Consider the following 20,027-nt stretch of genomic DNA (forward strand, 5'->3'; position numbering starts at 1 on the left):
TGTAATCCTGTTCATTGTGAACTAAATGGCTAAACTGATCCTAAATCAGCAGTCTTTACTCTGAGACACTTGATATATAATAAGGCCCCAGGAGCCTACCAACTGTCCTCCTCTCATAAAGGATGTTATCACGCAGGTTGTATTGGTCCGGTGTGAAAAGGACTGGTCCCTGTGTTTACATGGCTGCCCACTGTTAGTGAGAAAAGGAACAAGCATGTTGGAGTGGGAGTCTCTTACAGGCCACCCAAGAGCTATTGTTGCTAAGCTACATGTCCAACCCACCAGTTTTAGCTGGACTGTCTGTTCTATTTAAGGACAATTCTAGAATGGACTCTTGTATTAATGGAAAGGTAACACAGTTGCCATGCAATGTTCCATCTTCTTCTCACAGCCACGTATCTCTGTGGCTGAGAGGAAAGAGACTATTCAATGTTGAGTTCAAAACATCACACTGAAATGAATGTCAATGTTGTTAGTAGGTCTGTGCTGGTTTATGCCCATCAAGTTATGAAAAGGGTTCATTCAGACCATTAGGGACGGTGGGTAAGAAACAGGATACAAAGGAACAATATACACTATATATACAAAAGTATGTGGACACCTTTAAATTAGTATATTCTGCTATTTCAGCCAAACCCGTTGCTGACAGGTGTATAAAATAGAGCACACTGCCATGCAATCTCCATAGACAAACATTGGCAGTAGAATGGCCTTACTGAAGAGTTCAGTGACTTTCAACGTGGCACTGTCATAGGATGCCACCTTTCCAACAAGTAAGTTTGTCAAATTTCTGCCCTGCTAGAGCTTCCCAGGTCAACTGTAAGTGCTGTTATTGTAATATGGAAACGTCTAGGAGCAACAACGACTCAGCCGCGAAGTGGTAGGCCACACAAGCTCACAGAACGGGACCACCTAGTGCTGAAGCGTGTAGGGCATTAAAATGATCTGTCCTCGGTTACAACACTCACTACTGAGTTTCAAACTGCCCCTGGAAGCAACATCAGCACAAGAACTGTTCGTCAGGAGCATCATGAAATGGTTTTCCATGGCCGAGCAGCCGCACACAAGCCTGATATCACCAAGCGCAATGCCAAGCGTCGGCTGGAGTGGTGTAAAGCTCGCCACCATTGGACTTTTTGGAGCAGTGGAAATGCGTTCTCTTGAGTGATGAATCACGCTTCACCATCTGGCAGTCTGACAGATAAATCTGGGTTTGGCGGATGCCAGGAGAACCCCTACCTGCCCCAATGCATAGTGCCAACTGTAAAGTTTGGTGGAGGAAGAATAATGGCCTGGGGCTGTTTTTCATGGTTCTGGCTAGGCCCCTTAGTTCCAGTGAAGGGAAATCTCAACCCCATCGAACACCTTTCGGATGAACTGGAACAGACTCCTACACATTCTTTAAAAGTGCACTATAAAGGGAACAGGGTTCCATTTAGGATGCAGACTTTAAAGCATGTGTAGGAGTCTGTTAAGAAAGCAGAAGTTTCACTGCCACAGTATTTCCTACCTGGTTTCAGTTCCTGTTGTTCTGTGGAGGCTATAAATTATGTAGCATAATAACTGTAAAGTAAATTACTCCTAAAGAAGCAAACCAGTCATGGGAAAGAATCTCCCCTAATTATAGCTACATGAAGTTGAATGCAATGCCAAGGTTATAGGGCTAGAGTTCTAGGCTGCATATGTAGACATATATTTCATTTTTATAAAAAAAAAATAATGTTTTAGGTATGAAAAGTACTGAAAAAGTTGGTTGTGCAGTCAGCCTGGTAAATGTTAAAGGCATCCTTTCAGAGGGTGTTATATTAGCACCGCGTACGGAGCATGCGCGTTTCTCCAAGGCCAGTTTCCATAGCAGTGGTCGCACGGCGAGATAAGTTCTCCAACTTATGATGATTGACTGACACCCACCGTGCAAGTTCCTTTGATATGGATCTTACGTACGTTACATTTTATATAGCCTAGTAGCCTTCCTAAGTGTTGCCTGCTCAATTGATTCAGTGCGCTTTTGCGTTTTGGCAAGAGACTGTAGTTGAGACATAAGTCCGACTGATTGGGTGAACCAAACAATTATGGGCAATCAAGACGGTGAATTCTGCTTCTTAATTTGAGCAAATATTTATTTTTGTCATCACAGTGTGCTTTTCGTTATTGAACGCCATCCGACAAACGTAAGTAATTTTCTAATAATTCTGAATACACTTTACAGATGTAAAAAGGTCAACTTCAATAGAACATTTGATGTGTTTTGATATAATGTGTCTAATCAGTTTATGTATTTTATGTTTGCAGCTGTGCACGTTGGTGTTTTGGAAAATGTTTAGTTCTGATTGTGGTGTTGTTTGCTAGCGTTGTTGAGTGTGTGACTGACAGATGATGAAAACAAATCGCATTATGGAACATTCGCAGTTACAAACGTCCGGTTGGTGCATTTTGTTACGGCTTCTCTATAATAAAGCCATTTGCCTCACTATACATTTTCCTGTCTCGATTTATGTTTCAACTATTGTGGGAACTAGGGCTACATTATTTGCCTAGGAAAACAGTGTAGTCGGAGAAACCATCCGATTGGCAGGAGCTCAAATAAGAAGCCTGGGTCCTATTCATTAGTCCACACCGGGGCAAAACGTTTTACAACTGCAAACGAAAACGAGGGTTTCTTATAGGACAAGTCTAGACTAGTCTTTCCCAGTTTCAGTACATCTTCTTCCGTATGGCGCTTAATGAATACGCCACAGGGATTTATTACTGAATTTGCTAGGCAACCGAATTTCAACCCCTGTCAATGAACTCAGGAGGCACACAGGATCATACGCCCATGTCAAAGCGCTGGCTCAATGCCCATGTGTGCCAAAATTAAGATGATGACAATACGATTAGCTCTACAGCATCATCATTTTTCATGCACTAACATTCTGACTATTGAATTTTGAGAATTAAGAGAATGGTCATTATGATTTTGACAGCTTAGTGGAGAAGGTAAGACGAGGAAGGGACAATTTTAAGTCAGAAAGAAATAACGATAGAAACATAGTGGCATAGGAGGAGTTTGTCCGCGTAAATGTCATAGAAAAAGTTCAGCTTTGATTGGGAAAGGTTAAAATGTGACTGGCTGACTGCTCAAAGCAATATCCTCCTTGTGAAACGAACTTCTGTTTTTAAAAAACAGATAGTCCAAAGAAAAGGAAGTAAATTTGTTTTCATCTTAACCAAAACCGTCCAGAAGGGTTGGATATTATGACCACAGTTGCGTCCGTCCCAAACGGCACCCTGTTCTTTATATAGTGCACGACATTAGACTAGAGCGCTATGGGTCCTGGTCAGAAGTAGTGTAATATATAGGGAATCGGGTGCCATTTGGGACGTCAGCCCAGAGTGTTTAGATACAATGCTGAACCGCTATGGACACTGTGAGATAAGCTGTTGATACAGGATGGTTGTGGGGATGGTAACGATGCCGTCATGCTACAACTCAACTCATTTCCCTGGCAAATGTAACCGCAGCCTACCAGTGTGGCATCATGCGTTCTAAAAGAGACACAAAACATCCCTTTCACTTTTGGTGTGATGATGGAAGGGGGCAAGTTGTACTTGGCCATTTGACACAAAAAAATGAAGAACTTTGGATCCTAGTCATCATAGTCTATAACCAGGGTCCTAGTCATCATAGTCTATAACCAGGGTCCTAGTCATCATAGTCTATAACCAGGGTCCTAGTCATCATAGTCTAAAACCAGGGTGGTAGTCTATAACCAGGGTCCTAGTCATCATAGTCTATAACCAGGGTTGTAGACTATAACCAGGGTCCTAGTCATCATAGTCTAAAACCAGGGTGGTAGTCTATAACCAGGGTCCTAGTCATCATAGTCTATAACCAGGGTCCTAGTCATCATAGTCTAAAACCAGGGGTGGTAGTCTATAACCAGGGTGCTAGTCATCATAGTCTATAACCAGGGTCCTAGTCATCATATTCTATAACCAGGGTCCTAGTCATCATAGACTATAACCAGGATCCTAAGTCATCATATTCTATAACCAGGATCCTAAGTCATCATATTCTATAACCAGGATCCTAGTCAGCATAGTCTATAACCAGGGTCCTGGTCATCATAGACTATAACCAGGGTGGTAGTCTATAACCAGGGTACTAGTCATCATAGTCTATAACCAGGGTTGTAGTCTATAACCAGGGTTGTAGTCTATAAACATTTAAACATTTAAAACATTTTAGTCATTTAGCAGACGCTCTTATCCAGAGCGACTTACAGTAGTGAATGCATACATTTCAAACATTTTTTTCTCGGTACTGGTCCCCAGGGTCCTAGTCATCATAGTCTATAACCAGGGTCCTAGTCATCATAGTCTATAACCAGGGTCCTAGTCATCATAGTCTATAACCAGGGTACGAGTCATCATAGACTATAACCAGGGTACGAGTCATCATAGACTATAACCAGGGTACGAGTCATCATAGACTATAACCAGGGTCCTAGTCATCATAGTCTATAACCAGGGTCCTAGTCATCATAGTCTATAACCAGGGTCCTAGTCATCATAGTCTATAACCAGGGTGTTAGTCATCATAGTCTATAACCAGGGTGTTAGTCAGCATAGTCTATAACCAGGGTCCTAGTCAGCATAGTCTATAACCAGGGTCCTAGTCATCATAGTCTATAACCAGGGTTGTAGTCTATAACCAGGGTCCTAGTCATCATAGACTATAACCAGGATCCTAGTCATCATAGACTATAACCAGGGTCCTAGTCATCATAGACTATAACCAGGGTGCTAGTCATCATAGTCTATAACCAGGGTCCTAGTCATCATAGTCTATAACCAGGGTCCTAGTCATCATAGACTATAACCAGGGTCCTAGTCATCATAGACTATAACCAGGGTCCTAGTCATCATAGACTATAACCAGGGTCCTAGTCATCATAGACTATAACCAGGGTGATAGTCATCATAGTCTATAACCAGGGTCCTAGTCATCATAGACCATAACCAGGGTCCTAGTCATCATAGTCTATAACCAGATTCCTAGTCATCATAGTCTATAACCAGGGTCCTAGTCATCATAGACTATAACCAGGGTGCTAGTCATCATAGTCTATAACCAGGGTCCTAATCATCATAGTCTATAACCAGGGTCCTAGTCATCATAGTCTATAACCAGGGTCCTAGTCATCATAGTCTAAAACCAGGGTGGTAGTCTATAACCAGGGTCCTAGTCATCATAGTCTATAACCAGGGTCCTAGTCATCATAGTCTAAAACCAGGGTGGTAGTCTATAACCAGGGTACTAGTCATCATAGTCTATAACCAGGGTTGTAGTCTATAACCAGGGTCCTAGTCATCATAGTCTATAACCAGGGTCCTAGTCATCATATTCTATAACCAGGGTCCTAGTCATCATAGACTATAACCAGGATCCTAAGTCATCATATTCTATAACCAGGATCCTAAGTCATCATATTCTATAACCAGGGTCCTGGTCATCATAGACTATAACCAGGGTGGTAGTCTATAACCAGGGTACTAGTCATCATAGTCTATAACCAGGGTTGTAGTCTATAACCAGGGTCCTAGTCATCATAGTCTATAACCAGGGTCCTAGTCATCATAGTCTATAACCAGGGTCCTAGTCATCATAGTCTATAACCAGGGTGATAGTCATCATAGTCTATAACCAGGGTCCTAGTCAGCATAGTCTATAACCAGGGTCCTAGTCAGCATAGTCTATAACCAGGGTCCTAGTCATCATAGACTATAACCAGGGTCCTAGTCATCATAGTCTATAACCAGGGTCCTAGTCATCATAGACTATAACCAGGGTCCTAGTCATCATAGACTATAACCAGGGTCCTAGTCATCATAGACTATAACCAGGGTCCTAGTCATCATAGACTATAACCAGGGTGCTAGTCATCATAGTCTATAACCAGGGTCCTAGTCATCATAGACCATAACCAGGGTCCTAGTCATCATAGTCTATAACCAGATTCCTAGTCATCATAGTCTATAACCAGGGTCCTAGTCATCATAGACTATAACCAGGGTGATAGTCATCATAGTCTATAACCAGGGTCCTAGTCAGCATAGTCTATAACCAGGGTCCTAGTCATCATAGTCTATAACCAGGGTCCTAGTCATCATAGTCTATAACCAGGGTCCTAGTCATCATAGTCTAAAACCAGGGTGGTAGTCTATAACCAGGGTCCTAGTCATCATAGTCTATAACCAGGGTCCTAGTCATCATAGTCTAAAACCAGGGTGGTAGTCTATAACCAGGGTGCTAGTCATCATAGTCTATAACCAGGGTTGTAGTCTATAACCAGGGTCCTAGTTATCATAGTCTATAACCAGGGTCCTAGTCATCATATTCTATAACCAGGGTCCTAGTCATCATAGACTATAACCAGGATCCTAAGTCATCATATTCTATAACCAGGATCCTAAGTCATCATATTCTATAACCAGGATCCTAGTCAGCATAGTCTATAACCAGGGTCCTGGTCATCATAGACTATAACCAGGGTTGTAGTCTATAACCAGGGTTGTAGTCTATAAACATTTAAACATTTAAAACATTTTAGTCATTTAGCAGACGCTCTTATCCAGAGCGACTTACAGTAGTGAATGCATACATTTCAAACATTTTTTTCTCGGTACTGGTCCCCCAGGGTCCTAGTCATCATAGTCTATAACCAGGGTCCTAGTCATCATAGTCTATAACCAGGGTCCTAGTCATCATAGTCTATAACCAGGGTCCTAGTCATCATAGTCTATAACCAGGGTCCTAGTCATCATAGACTATAACCAGGGTCCTAGTCATCATAGTCTATAACCAGGGTCCGAGTCATCATAGTCTATAACCAGGGTCCTAGTCATCATAGTCTATAACCAGGGTCCTAGTCATCATAGACTATAACCAGGGTCCTAGTCATCATAGACTATAACCAGGGTCCTAGTCATCATAGACTATAACCAGGGTCCTAGTCATCATAGACTATAACCAGGGTCCTAGTCATCATAGTCTATAACCAGGGTCCTAGTCATCATAGTCTATAACCAGGGTGATAGTCAGCATAGTCTATAACCAGGGTCCTAGTCAGCATAGTCTATAACCAGGGTACTAGTCATCATAGTCTATAACCAGGGTTGTAGTCTATAACCAGGGTCCTAGTCATCATAGACTATAACCAGGATCCTAGTCATCATAGACTATAACCAGGGTCCTAGTCATCATAGACTATAACCAGGGTGCTAGTCATCATAGTCTATAACCAGGGTCCTAGTCATCATAGTCTATAACCAGGGTCCTAGTCATCATAGACTATAACCAGGGTCCTAGTCATCATAGACTATAACCAGGGTCCTAGTCATCATAGACTATAACCAGGGTCCTAGTCATCATAGACTATAACCAGGGTGCTAGTCATCATAGTCTATAACCAGGGTCCTAGTCATCATAGACCATAACCAGGGTCCTAGTCATCATAGACCATAACCAGGGTCCTAGTCATCATAGTCTATAACCAGATTCCTAGTCATCATAGTCTATAACCAGGGTCCTAGTCATCATAGACTATAACCAGGGTGCTAGTCATCATAGTCTATAACCAGGGTCCTAATCATCATAGTCTATAACCAGGGTCCTAGTCATCATAGTCTATAACCAGGGTCCTAGTCATCATAGTCTAAAACCAGGGTGGTAGTCTATAACCAGGGTCCTAGTCATCATAGTCTATAACCAGGGTCCTAGTCATCATAGTCTAAAACCAGGGTGGTAGTCTATAACCAGGGTACTAGTCATCATAGTCTATAACCAGGGTTGTAGTCTATAACCAGGGTCCTAGTCATCATAGTCTATAACCAGGGTCCTAGTCATCATATTCTATAACCAGGGTCCTAGTCATCATAGACTATAACCAGGATCCTAAGTCATCATATTCTATAACCAGGATCCTAAGTCATCATATTCTATAACCAGTGTCCTGGTCATCATAGACTATAACCAGGGTGGTAGTCTATAACCAGGGTACTAGTCATCATAGTCTATAACCAGGGTTGTAGTCTATAACCAGGGTCCTAGTCATCATAGTCTATAACCAGGGTCCTAGTCATCATAGTCTATAACCAGGGTCCTAGTCATCATAGTCTATAACCAGGGTCCTAGTCATCATAGACTATAACCAGGGTCCTAGTCAGCATAGTCTATAACCAGGGTCCTAGTCATCATAGTCTATAACCAGGGTTGTAGTCTATAACCAGGGTCCTAGTCATCATAGTCTACAACCAGGGTCCTAGTCATCATAGTCTATAACCAGGGTCCTAGTCATCATAGACTATAACCAGGATCCTAGTCATCATAGTCTATAACCAGGGTGATAGTCATCATAGTCTATAACCAGGGTCCTAGTCAGCATAGTCTATAACCAGGGTCCTAGTCAGCATAGTCTATAACCAGGGTCCTAGTCAGCATAGTCTATAACCAGGGTCCTAGTCAGCATAGTCTATAACCAGGGTCCTAGTCAGCATAGTCTATAACCAGGGTTGTAGTCTATAACCAGGGTCCTAGTCATCATAGACTATAACCAGGATCCTAGTCATCATAGACTATAACCAGGGTCCTAGTCATCATAGTCTATAACCAGGGTCCTAGTCATCATAGTCTATAACCAGGGTCCTAGTCATCATAGACTATAACCAGGGTCCTAGTCATCATAGTCTATAACCAGGGTGCTAGTCATCATAGACTATAACCAGGGTGCTAGTCATCATAGTCTATAACCAGGGTCCTAGTCATCATAGTCTATAACCAGGGTCCTAGTCATCATAGTCTATAACCAGGGTGCTAGTCAGCATAGTCTATAACCAGGGTGATAGTCAGCATAGTCTATAACCAGGGTCCTAGTCATCATAGACTATAACCAGGATCCTAGTCAGCATAGTCTATAACCAGGGTGCTAGTCAGCATAGTCTATAACCAGGGTGATAGTCAGCATAGTCTATAACCAGGGTCCTAGTCATCATAGTCTATAACCAGGGTCCTAGTCATCATAGTCTATAACCAGGGTGCTAGTCAGCATAGTCTATAACCAGGGTGATAGTCATCGCAGACTATAACCAGGGTACTAGTCATCATAGTCTATAACCAGGGTCCTAGTCACCATAGACTATAACTAGGGTTGTAGTCTATAACCAGGGTCCTAGTCATCATAGTCTATAACCAGGGTCCTAGTCATCATAGTCTATAACCAGGGTCCTAGTCAGCATAGTCTATAACCAGGGTGCTAGTCAGCATAGTCTATAACCAGGGTTGTAGTCTATAACCAGGGTCCTAGTCATCATAGTCTATAACCAGATTCCTAGTCATCATAGTCTATAACCAGGGTCCTAGTCATCATAGTCTACATCCAGAGAGGTTTTCCTGGCCAGGTATTGTGGTCAGGAGAAAGGCCTGGGCTCCGTCCCAAATGGCACACTAGTCTCTATATAGTGCACTACATTTGATCAGAGCACTATGTGTCCTGGTTTAAAGTAGTGCACTGAATAGGGTGCCATTTGGGACCTTGGTCCTATGTGTCGCTGTCTTCTGTGTTCCAGATGAGCTGTTTTGGGCGGGGGCTGAGGCGGACGGCCCCTGCACGCGGCAGCAGCAGGAATGAGCTGGTGACCCCCTCGACGGCATCTCTCTCCAGGGTTAACGGCTGGGCCTGTCCCCCTCACTCCTTCCAGCTGGTGGGATGGACCATATACAGCTACATGGCTGTAGTTGGCTTTGGGATCTATATTCCACTACTACCTTCACCCTGGAGCCACATGGCCTACTCTGTAACCTTTACTCAAGGAGTCAAGGACTCTGGGTCGAAAGCCGAGGTTGAAAAGGTTTCAAGGGGGCCTGGGTCAAATACTTTCAAATACTTGAGCTGCACTCGATTGACTTTGCCTGGTACAAGTAGAACCATTTGATTTAGTTTTCCAGGTACAAGTAGAACCAATAGAATAGTACCAAAAGTCATTCTCAACTCAAATAAGTGTAAATATTTGACCAAGGTGTTCACGTCAGATGTTTTCTGTGAGATGTCTTGCTTGGTTTCAGTTCCTGAAATATTTCTGCTTTGAGTGAAGAGCAAGACCTATACATTGCATAGAAGGCTTTAATGTTGCCATGCGTCCCAAATGGCACCCTATTCCCTACATAGTACACAACTTTTGACCTAAAGTAGTGCACTATATAGGGAATAGGGTGACATTTGGGATGTAAGCCACTGTCATCACAGCTCTTTTGTCTTGATTTGACTGCAGTATGATGTCAGCTGCACCTCTTGTTTAAAGGCTAGCAGGTTGATGGCAGAAACAGAAAGGGTTTATTTATTCAGACTTGGCACTACTACTCCTCCTCACATAGAGAAGCTTTTGTGTACCTCCATGGCTCTCCTAAATGCCCCGTTTCTTATGTGTGGCTCTTCCACACACAATGGAATCTTCTGTGAGAAGATCATGAATGAGTTGAAGGTTATATTATTCACTAGTATTATTCACTAGTATTATTCACTAGTATTATTCACTAGTATACCGTATAGTCATTTGAAGTCACTAAGGTCTGTGAAAATGACATCTGGAATGAGAGTGGACACTTCTTATGTCAAACATCGATACTGAATCAGATATTCAAGCTGGTTTGGATTCTACTATGGTTCATGGTGTGGTTATTTTATCAATTCTATCAATATTTCCCTTGTTAGACCCTTGACCATTCCACTATGCAGCTGACTGGTATAGCCTTCATTGTGCACCTGGTCACCCATCTAGCTGCCGTGTCTATAGACCCAGCAGAGGCAGGCGTCCGTGCCAAGAAGAGCTACTCCAACCCACTGCCTGTCTTCGACAAGAAGAAACAACCTCATGTTATCCACAACCTACACTGCTACCTGTGTAAAATCAATGTGTATGTATCTCACCCAAGTCTCTTTAAAAGAGCAATCTGGAAATGGTCAAATGTTTTCACTTTTAAAAGTGGCGGGCGGATATTTTGTTCCGGTTTGAATTCAGGATTTCCCCTTTAAAAGTATATATTTCTGACCTGTTGCATTATACTATACATTGAGATACAATTGTGTTTTTTTTCTCATTGAGGAAATTGCAACAAGGTTGATGTGGTTTCTCTGTGTCTCTCTCTAGGGACCCGAAAGTGAAGCACTGTGGTGTGTGCAACAAGTGTATTGAAGACTTTGACCACCACTGTAAATGGCTGAATAACTGTGTGGGGGGTCAGAACTACTGGTAAGAGGAAGCATGGGAGGATGGCCCATTTCAGTCAACGTTGACTACTAAGAGTTTGAGGAAATATTGTTTTGAATATCATTCTTTTAAATGTAGTTTATTTCAGCCACTTTGCTTTAGCATCTGCTTTGCTTGTTCTTTGGGGTCTGGGCCGGGTAACTGGAAAGCACTTTGTGCCTCATATAAAAAGGACAAGGTTAAATCCAATACATTTGATTGAGATCAAAGCCACGTTTCTCTGTTTCTCCTCCTCAGGTACTTCTTTGTGACGGTGTTGTCTGCTACGCTGGGCGTCCTCGTGCTTCTCGTGGTCATCCTGTTCATCTTCATCCAGCATTATATGGACCCTGCCAGTCTCCGCACCGCACAACAGTTTGACAGTATGTTTTCTTCTCCTCACCGTACCATAGTTTTCCAGTGAGTTCATCACCTCACCACAGTTTACCAGTGAGTTCATCACCTCACCACAGTTTACCAGTGAGTTCATCACCTCACCACAGTTTACCAGTGAGTTCATCACCTCACCACAGTTTACCAGTGAGTTCATCCCCTCACCACAGTTTACCAGTGAGTTCATCCCCGCACCACAGTTTACCAGTGAGTTCATCACCTCACCACAGTTTACCAGTGAGTTCATCACCTCACCACAGTTTACCAGTGTGTTCATCACCTCACCACAGTTTACCAGTGAGTTCATCACCTCACCACAGTTTACCAGTGAGTTCATCACCTCACCACAGTTTACCAGTGAGTTCATCACCTCACCACAGTTTACCAGTGAGTTCATCACCTCACCACAGTTTACCAGTGAGTTCATCACCTCACCACAGTTTACCAGTGAGTTCATCACCTCACCACAGTTTACCAGTGAGTTCATCACCTCACCACAGTTTACCAGTGAGTTCATCACCTCACCACAGTTTACCAGAGTTCATCACCTCACCACAGTTTACCAGTGAGTTCATCACCTCACCACAGTTTACCAGTGAGTTCATCACCTCACCACAGTTTACCAGTGAGTTCATCACCTCACCACAGTTTACCAGTGAGTTCATCACCTCACCACAGTTTACCAGTGAGTTCATCACCTCACCACAGTTTACCAGTGAGTTCATCACCTCACCACAGTTTACCAGTGAGTTCATCACCTCACCACAGTTTACCAGTGAGTTCATCACCTCACCACAGTTTACCAGTGAGTTCATCACCTCACCACAGTTTACCAGTGAGTTCATCACCTCACCACAGTTTACCAGTGAGTTCATCACCTCACCACAGTTTACCAGTGAGTTCATCACCTCACTACAGTTTACCAGTGAGTTTATCTCCGCATCGCCCCACAGTTTACCAGTGAGTTTATCTCCGCATCGCCCCACAGTTTACCAGTGAGTTTATCTCCGCATCGCCCCACAGTTTACCAGTGAGTTTATCTCCGCATCGCCCCACAGTTTACCAGTGAGTTTATCTCCGCATCGCCCCACAGTTTACCAGTGAGTTTATCACCTCACCACAGTTTACCAGTGAGTTTATCACCTCACCACAGTTTACCAGTGAGTTTATCACCTCACCACAGTTTACCAGTGAGTTTATCACCTCACCACAGTTTACCAGTGAGTTTATCACCTCACCACAGTTTACCAGTGAGTTCATCACCGCACCACAGTTTACTAGTGAGTTCATCACCTCACCACAGTTTACCAGTGTGTTCATCACCTCACCACAGTTTACCAGTGAGTTCATCACCTCACCACAGTTTACCAGTGAGTTTATCTCCGCATCGCCCCACAGTTTACCAGTGAGTTCATCACCTCACCACAGTTTACCAGTGAGTTCATCACCGCACCACAGTTTACCAGTGAGTTCATCACCGCACCACAGTTTACCAGTGAGTTCATCACCGCACCACAGTTTACCAGTGAGTTCATCACCTCACCACAGTTTACCAGTGAGTTCATCACCGCACCACAGTTTACCAGTGAGTTCATCACCGCACCACAGTTTACCAGTGAGTTCATCACCTCAAAACAGTTTACCAGTGAGTTCATCACCTCACCACAGTTTACCAGTGTGTTCATCACCTCACCACAGTTTACCAGTGAGTTCATCACCTCACCACAGTTTACCAGTGAGTTCATCACCTCACCACAGTTTACCAGTGAGTTCATCACCTCACCACAGTTTACCAGTGAGTTCATCACCTCACCACAGTTTACCAGTGAGTCGTGGTCTTTGGTGGTGTTAGGTCAGCTTAACTAGACTAGATAGAGAGGAGGCAATGCAGACGACTGGGTTCAATATGAGGTCATCAGAGAAGTAATTGGATGATGATTTTGATCATCTATGTCAGGTATGGGCAAAAAAACGGCCCTTGTCTGTGTAGGTGTGTTGAGTAATGGGACGTGGCTGGTCTTCCTGTCTGTAGGTGTGATGAGTAACGGGACGTGGCTGGTCTTCCTGTCTGTAGGTGTGTTGAGTAACGGGACGTGGCTGGTCTTCCTGTCTGTAGGTGTGTTGAGTAACGGGACGTGGCTGGTCTTCCTGTCTGTAGGTGTGTTGAGTAACGGGACGTGGCTGGTCTTCCTGTCTGTAGGTCTGTTGAGTAACGGGACGTGGCTGGTCTTCCTGTCTGTAGGTGTGATGAGTAACGGGACGTGGCTGGTCTTCCTGTCTGTAGGTGTGATGAGTAACGGGACGTGGCTGGTCTTCCTGTCTGTAGGTGTGATGAGTAACGGGACGTGGCTGGTCTTCCTGTCTGTAGGTGTGATGAGTAACGGGACGTGGCTGGTCTTCCTGTCTGTAGGTGTGTTGAGTAACGGGACGTGGCTGGTCTTCCTGTCTGTAGGTGTGATGAGTAACGGGACGTGGCTGGTCTTCCTGTCTGTAGGTGTGTTGAGTAACGGGACGTGGCTGGTCTTCCTGTCTGTAGGTGTGATGAGTAACGGGACGTGGCTGGTCTTCCTGTCTGTAGGTGTGTTGAGTAACGGGACGTGGCTGGTCTTCCTGTCTGTAGGTGTGATGAGTAACGGGACGTGGCTGGTCTTCCTGTCTGTAGGTGTGATGAGTAACGGGACGTGGCTGGTCTTCCTGTCTGTAGGTGTGATGAGTAACGGGACGTGGCTGGTCTTCCTGTCTGTAGGTGTGATGAGTAACGGGACGTGGCTGGTCTTCCTGTCTGTAGGTGTGATGAGTAACGGGACGTGGCTGGTCTTCCTGTCTGTAGGTGTGATGAGTAACGGGACGTGGCTGGTCTTCCTGTCTGTAGGTGTGATGAGTAACGGGACGTGGCTGGGCTTCCTGTCTGTAGGTGTGTTGAGTAACGGGACGTGGCTGGTCTTCCTGTCTGTAGGTGTGTTGAGTAACGGGACGTTGCTGGTCTTCCTGTCTGTAGGTGTGATGAGTAACGGGACGTGGCTGGTCTTCCTGTCTGTAGGTGTGTTGAGTAACGGGACGTGGCTGGTCTTCCTGTCTGTAGGTGTGATGAGTAACGGGACGTGGCTGGTCTTCCTGTCTGTAGGTGTGATGAGTAACGGGATGTGGCTGGTCTTCCTGTCTGTAGGTGTGTTGAGTAACGGGACGTGGCTGGTCTTCCTGTCTGTAGGTGTGATGAGTAACGGGACGTGGCTGGTCTTCCTGTCTGTAGGTGTGATGAGTAACGGGACGTGGCTGGTCTTCCTGCCCCTGGTACCCATGGAGACAAGCTCAGGGAGTCTCCTGGTTGTAGCCTTCCTCACGGTCATGTTGGCTACTGGCTCTCTACTGCTGCTGGTTCACCTACTGGGCTTCCACATCTATCTCTGTGAGTTACAAACTGGTCCAGGGGCTGTATGTATCAAGTGTCTCAGAGTGAAAGTGCTGATCTAGGATATAAAAACATAAGTGTGTTCATTATGATCTGAAAAGCAAAACTGATCATTGATCAGCAGTTCTGTTCTGAGACTTTGTGAATACGGGCCCAGACCTGGGTAAAATATTGTACATATGTCAAAATACTTTTGAATACCTTCCATATACTAGATTTTAGCTTGATTTAGTACAATGGAACCGATGGAATAGTGTATGTGTATGTGAGTTGGCATGACAACACTTCATTATTCTCTCTGAGGATGTTTCTCTTGCAGCATTACAACAATACACAAGGTCATCACAACAAGACACTACATACTGCATGTCTTCCTTCCTTCATTCCTCTGGTCTCTGCAGTGTTAAACAGAATGAGCACGTATGACTACATTATAACAAGACGGCGTAAACAGGCCAGCCAGCAGGACATAGAGATGGGCTTTCCCCAGTCATCTGACAGCAACGGCAACGCAGGACAGGTCAGATCCTTGTTTCACTACTCCTCTCTGGCCTTGGTGATTAACCAACCAGGATTTCTGGAAGAACTTGGCATTTTGGGAAAGTTACTGGAATATTGCGACCCTAATTCCAATAGTTGCATGCAAACAATTTTTTTTCAATCCCACAGCTATGAGTTTGGTACAAGTGAGACTACACAATCATGTATTCTCAGGATTGATATGTTGATTTTATTGTTTTTTAGAATCATCTGCAAATGGAGCCCTCCATGGATTGTGATGCGTTGTTGTCAGACAGTGTCAGGTAGGTAATCCCACTAGGAAATCATGATACCGATGCATTTGGTTATCATGTACAGTGTTGCAAGACACAAGTACTGGAAGTTTTCCTGCTATGCAGCTGTGAAATTGTAGTCTTCCAAAGTGTAAAAGTTATCTCAAAGATAGACTTATAGAATAACACATTATTGTACTTATCTCAAAGATAGACTTATAGAATAACACATTATTGTACTTATCTCAAAGATAGACTTATAGAATAACACATTATTGTACTTATCTCAAAGATAGACTTATAGAATAACACATTATTGTACTTATCTCAAAGATAGACTTATAGAATAACACATTATTGTACTTATCTCAAAGATAGACTTATAGAATAACACATTATTGTACTTATCTCAAAGATAGACTTATAGAATAACACATTATTGTACTTATCTCAAAGATAGACTTATAGAATAACACATTATTGTACTTATCTCAAAGATGGACTTATAGAATAACACATTATTGTACTTATCTCAAAGATAGACTTATAGAATAACACATTATTGTACTTATCTCAAAGATAGACTTATAGAATAACACATTATTGTACTTATCTCAAAGATAGACTTATAGAATAACACATTATTGTACTTATCTCAAAGATAGACTTATAGAATAACACATTATTGTACTTATCTCAAAGATAGACTTGTAGAATAACACATTATTGTACTTATCTCAAAGATAGACTTATAGAATAACACATTATTGTACTTATCTCAAAGATGGACTTGTAGAATAACACATTATTGTACTTATCTCAAAGATAGACTTATAGAATAACACATTATTGTACTTATCTCAAAGATAGACTTGTAGAATCACATATTATGCATGGCACCTCCTTGTTTTTTTCTGTGGTAGCTGCAAGAATCAGGAAACAGGAACTATTTCAAGTCGACTTTCTGGATCTTTCTGTACTGAGGTCAGTTACCCTAACCAAATGAAAGGTTATCACTGAACTACTTTTGTCATCGTATTGTAAAATAATATTTAGGGTATTGTCTGTATGAAGGTCTTTTGTTTCAGAACTATCAGTTAGGAACATTTGCTAGAAAATATTGTTATAATAAAATAAGTCAATATGTTCTTGTTCTAGTTGGACAACTTCACTAAATCATCAGAAAAGGAAAATGGCTTTTACTATGGCACAGAGCTACCCACCCAGATTATACCAGGTGAGTTTACCCACCCAGATTATACCAGGTGAGTTTACCCACCCAGATCATACCAGGTGAGTTTACCCACCCAGATTATACCAGGTGAGTTTACCCACCCAGATTATACCAGGTGAGTTTACCCACCCAGATTATACCAGGTGAGTTTACCCACCCAGATTATACCAGGTGAGTTTACCCACCCAGATTATACCAGGTGAGTTTACCCACCCAGATTATACCAGGTGAGTTTACCCACCCAGATTATACCAGGTGAGTTTACCCACCCAGATGATACCAGGTGAGTTTACCCACCCAGATGATACCAGGTGAGTTTACCCACCCAGATGATACCAGGTGAGTTTACCCACCCAGATTATACCAGGTGAGTTTACCCACCCAGATTATACCAGGTGAGTTTACCCACCCAGATGATACCAGGTGAGTTTACCCACCCAGATGATACCAGGTGAGTTTACCCACCCAGATTATACCAGGTGAGTTTACCCACCCAGATTATACCAGGTGAGTTTACCCACCCAGATTATACCAGGTGAGTTTACCCACCCAGATTATACCAGGTGAGTTTACCCACCCAGATGATTCCAGGTGAGTTTACCCACCCAGATGATTCCAGGTGAGTTTACCCACCCAGATTATACCAGGTGAGTTTACCCACCCAGATTATACCAGGTGAGTTTACCCACCCAGATTATACCAGGTGAGTTTACCCACCCAGATGATACCAGGTGAGTTTACCCACCCAGATGATACCAGGTGAGTTTACCCACCCAGATGATACCAGGTGAGTTTACCCACCCAGATGATACCAGGTGAGTTTACCCACCCAGATGATACCAGGTGAGTTTACCCACCCAGATGATTCCGGTTGAGTTTACCCACCCAGATTATACCAGGTGAGTTTACACACCCAGATGATACCAGGTGTGTTTACCCACCCAGATGATACCAGGTGAGTTTACCCACCCAGATGATACCAGGTGAGTTTACCCACCCAGATGATACCAGGTGAGTTTACCCACCCAGATGATACCAGGTGAGTTTACCCACCCAGATGATACCAGGTCAGGTTACCCACCCAGATGATACCAGGTCAGGTTACCCACCCAGATGATACCAGGTGAGTGTACCCACCCAGATGATACCAGGTGAGTGTACCCACTCAGATTATACCAGGTGAGTGTACCCACCCAGATTATACCAGGTGAGTTTACCCACCCAGATTATACCAGGTGAGTGTACCCACTCAGATTATACCAGGTGAGTGTACCCACCCAGATTATACCAGGGGAGTTTATCCACCCAGATGATACCAGGTCAGGTTACCCACCCAGATGATACCAGGTGAGTGTACCCACCCAGATGATACCAGGTGAGTGTACCCACTCAGATTATACCAGGTGAGTGTACCCACCCAGATTATACCAGGTGAGTTTACCCACCCAGATTATACCAGGTGAGTGTACCCACTCAGATTATACCAGGTGAGTTTCTCCACCCAGATTATACCAGGGGAGTTTATCCACCCAGATTATACCAGGTTAGTATACCCACCCAGATTATACCTGGGGAGTTTACCCACCCAGAATATACCAGGGGAGTTTACCCACCCAGAATATACCCGGGGAGTATACCCACCCAGATTATACCCGGGGAGTATACCCACCCAGATTATACCCGGGGAGTTTACCCACCCAGATTATACCCGAGGAGTTTACCCACCCAGATTATACCAGGGGAGTTTACCCACCCAGATTATACCAGGGGAGTTTACCCACCCAGATTATACCAGGGGAGTTTACCCACCCAGATTATACCAGGGGAGTTTACCCACCCAGATTATACCAGGTGAGTTTGGGCAGACAATTTAAATTAAGACTGAACTTTTTTAAACGCCTACGCTGAATTTAGGTCTCTGGGTCTTTCCTATTTAACTAGAGCTGTGTCCCAAATGGCACCCTGTTCCCTATTTAGTTCACTACCTTTGACCAGCACCCAGTGAATATGGGTCCTGGTCAAAAGTAGTGCACTGCATAGGGAATAGGGCGCAATTTGGGACACAGCCCTAGGTGATTATCAGTGTAACTAATTCCAATCTGCTGGTTTTCCTCACTGACATGTTTTAAATGTTCTGTCTGGAAGGTGAAGTGGTGATGGATGACCCCTTGGGCTGGAGGTTGGGTGGAGGTGGAGAGGGCCCCAGAGCAGGCCAGTGTGAGGGGGTCCCCTACACTGACAGAGCTCATCAGTAGCTGGTCTCTGATGCTCTACAGGTGGCCACACACAGTACCTGAGGAACTAAAGGCATTGACACGCCATAGCGAACGTCGTCCGTGTGCAGTACAGTAGATCACCTACTGGATGTTGACTAACTGTGGTCGATACAACATGTTAAATCTTTGGGAAATGAACAAAGAATGACTGTTGATGTTGTCTGGTCAGAAGCCATGGAATCGGCCACCGGAAGCAGTATTTACCCAGCACAGCACTGGGGAACAAATAGAATGTTCATGCTGGATTGAAGCTACCATGATGCCTCCAACGGACCTCCTGCTGTTGCCTATGACGATCACCACTTGGACCTGGAAATGGAACTTTGGATTCCGAGCTTCTAAAATGCATCATGGAATGTTATGGAATGTGCTAGTGAATAGAACACATTGGATGCAACCTGGATTCCTATGGAAGAGGACAGACAATGTGATTTCTCAAATCTTGACTGCGATGGGTGACATTTGCTTTTTTAAAATAATTTACTATTTTAATAGGATATATACACTGAGTGATGGGAAGGACATTTATTTTGTAGCAATTTTATGTATTTTATCTGAGGATTTAAAGAATTGTTTTACTTGCTAATTTAGCCATTTCAGATCATAATGTTCTTGCCTGAATTGAATAATAAAATGTGTAAACATACCATACAAAC

General features: G+C 43.6%; 1 protein-coding gene across 4 annotated transcripts; it reads left to right on the forward strand.

The window, feature by feature from the left end:
* The first annotated feature begins 1,628 nt into the window (after positions 1 to 1,628).
* zdh11 (Probable palmitoyltransferase ZDHHC11) lies at positions 1,629 to 20,026 on the forward strand. 4 transcript variants are annotated; one of them, XM_045717718.1, is made up of 12 exons: positions 1,629 to 1,940; positions 2,138 to 2,171; positions 9,610 to 9,837; positions 10,776 to 10,954; positions 11,188 to 11,289; positions 11,545 to 11,669; positions 14,888 to 15,085; positions 15,490 to 15,608; positions 15,833 to 15,891; positions 16,785 to 16,845; positions 17,020 to 17,098; positions 19,241 to 20,017. In XM_045717718.1, exons 1-12 carry the CDS (start codon positions 1,930 to 1,932, stop codon positions 19,348 to 19,350), a joined length of 1,305 nt encoding a protein of 434 aa, XP_045573674.1. In that variant the 5' UTR covers positions 1,629 to 1,929; the 3' UTR covers positions 19,351 to 20,017.
* The last annotated feature ends 1 nt before the right edge of the window (position 20,027 follows it).

Source organism: Salmo salar, chromosome ssa05 (genome assembly GCF_905237065.1).
Source record: "Salmo salar chromosome ssa05, Ssal_v3.1, whole genome shotgun sequence".
Lineage (NCBI taxonomy): Eukaryota > Metazoa > Chordata > Actinopteri > Salmoniformes > Salmonidae > Salmo > Salmo salar.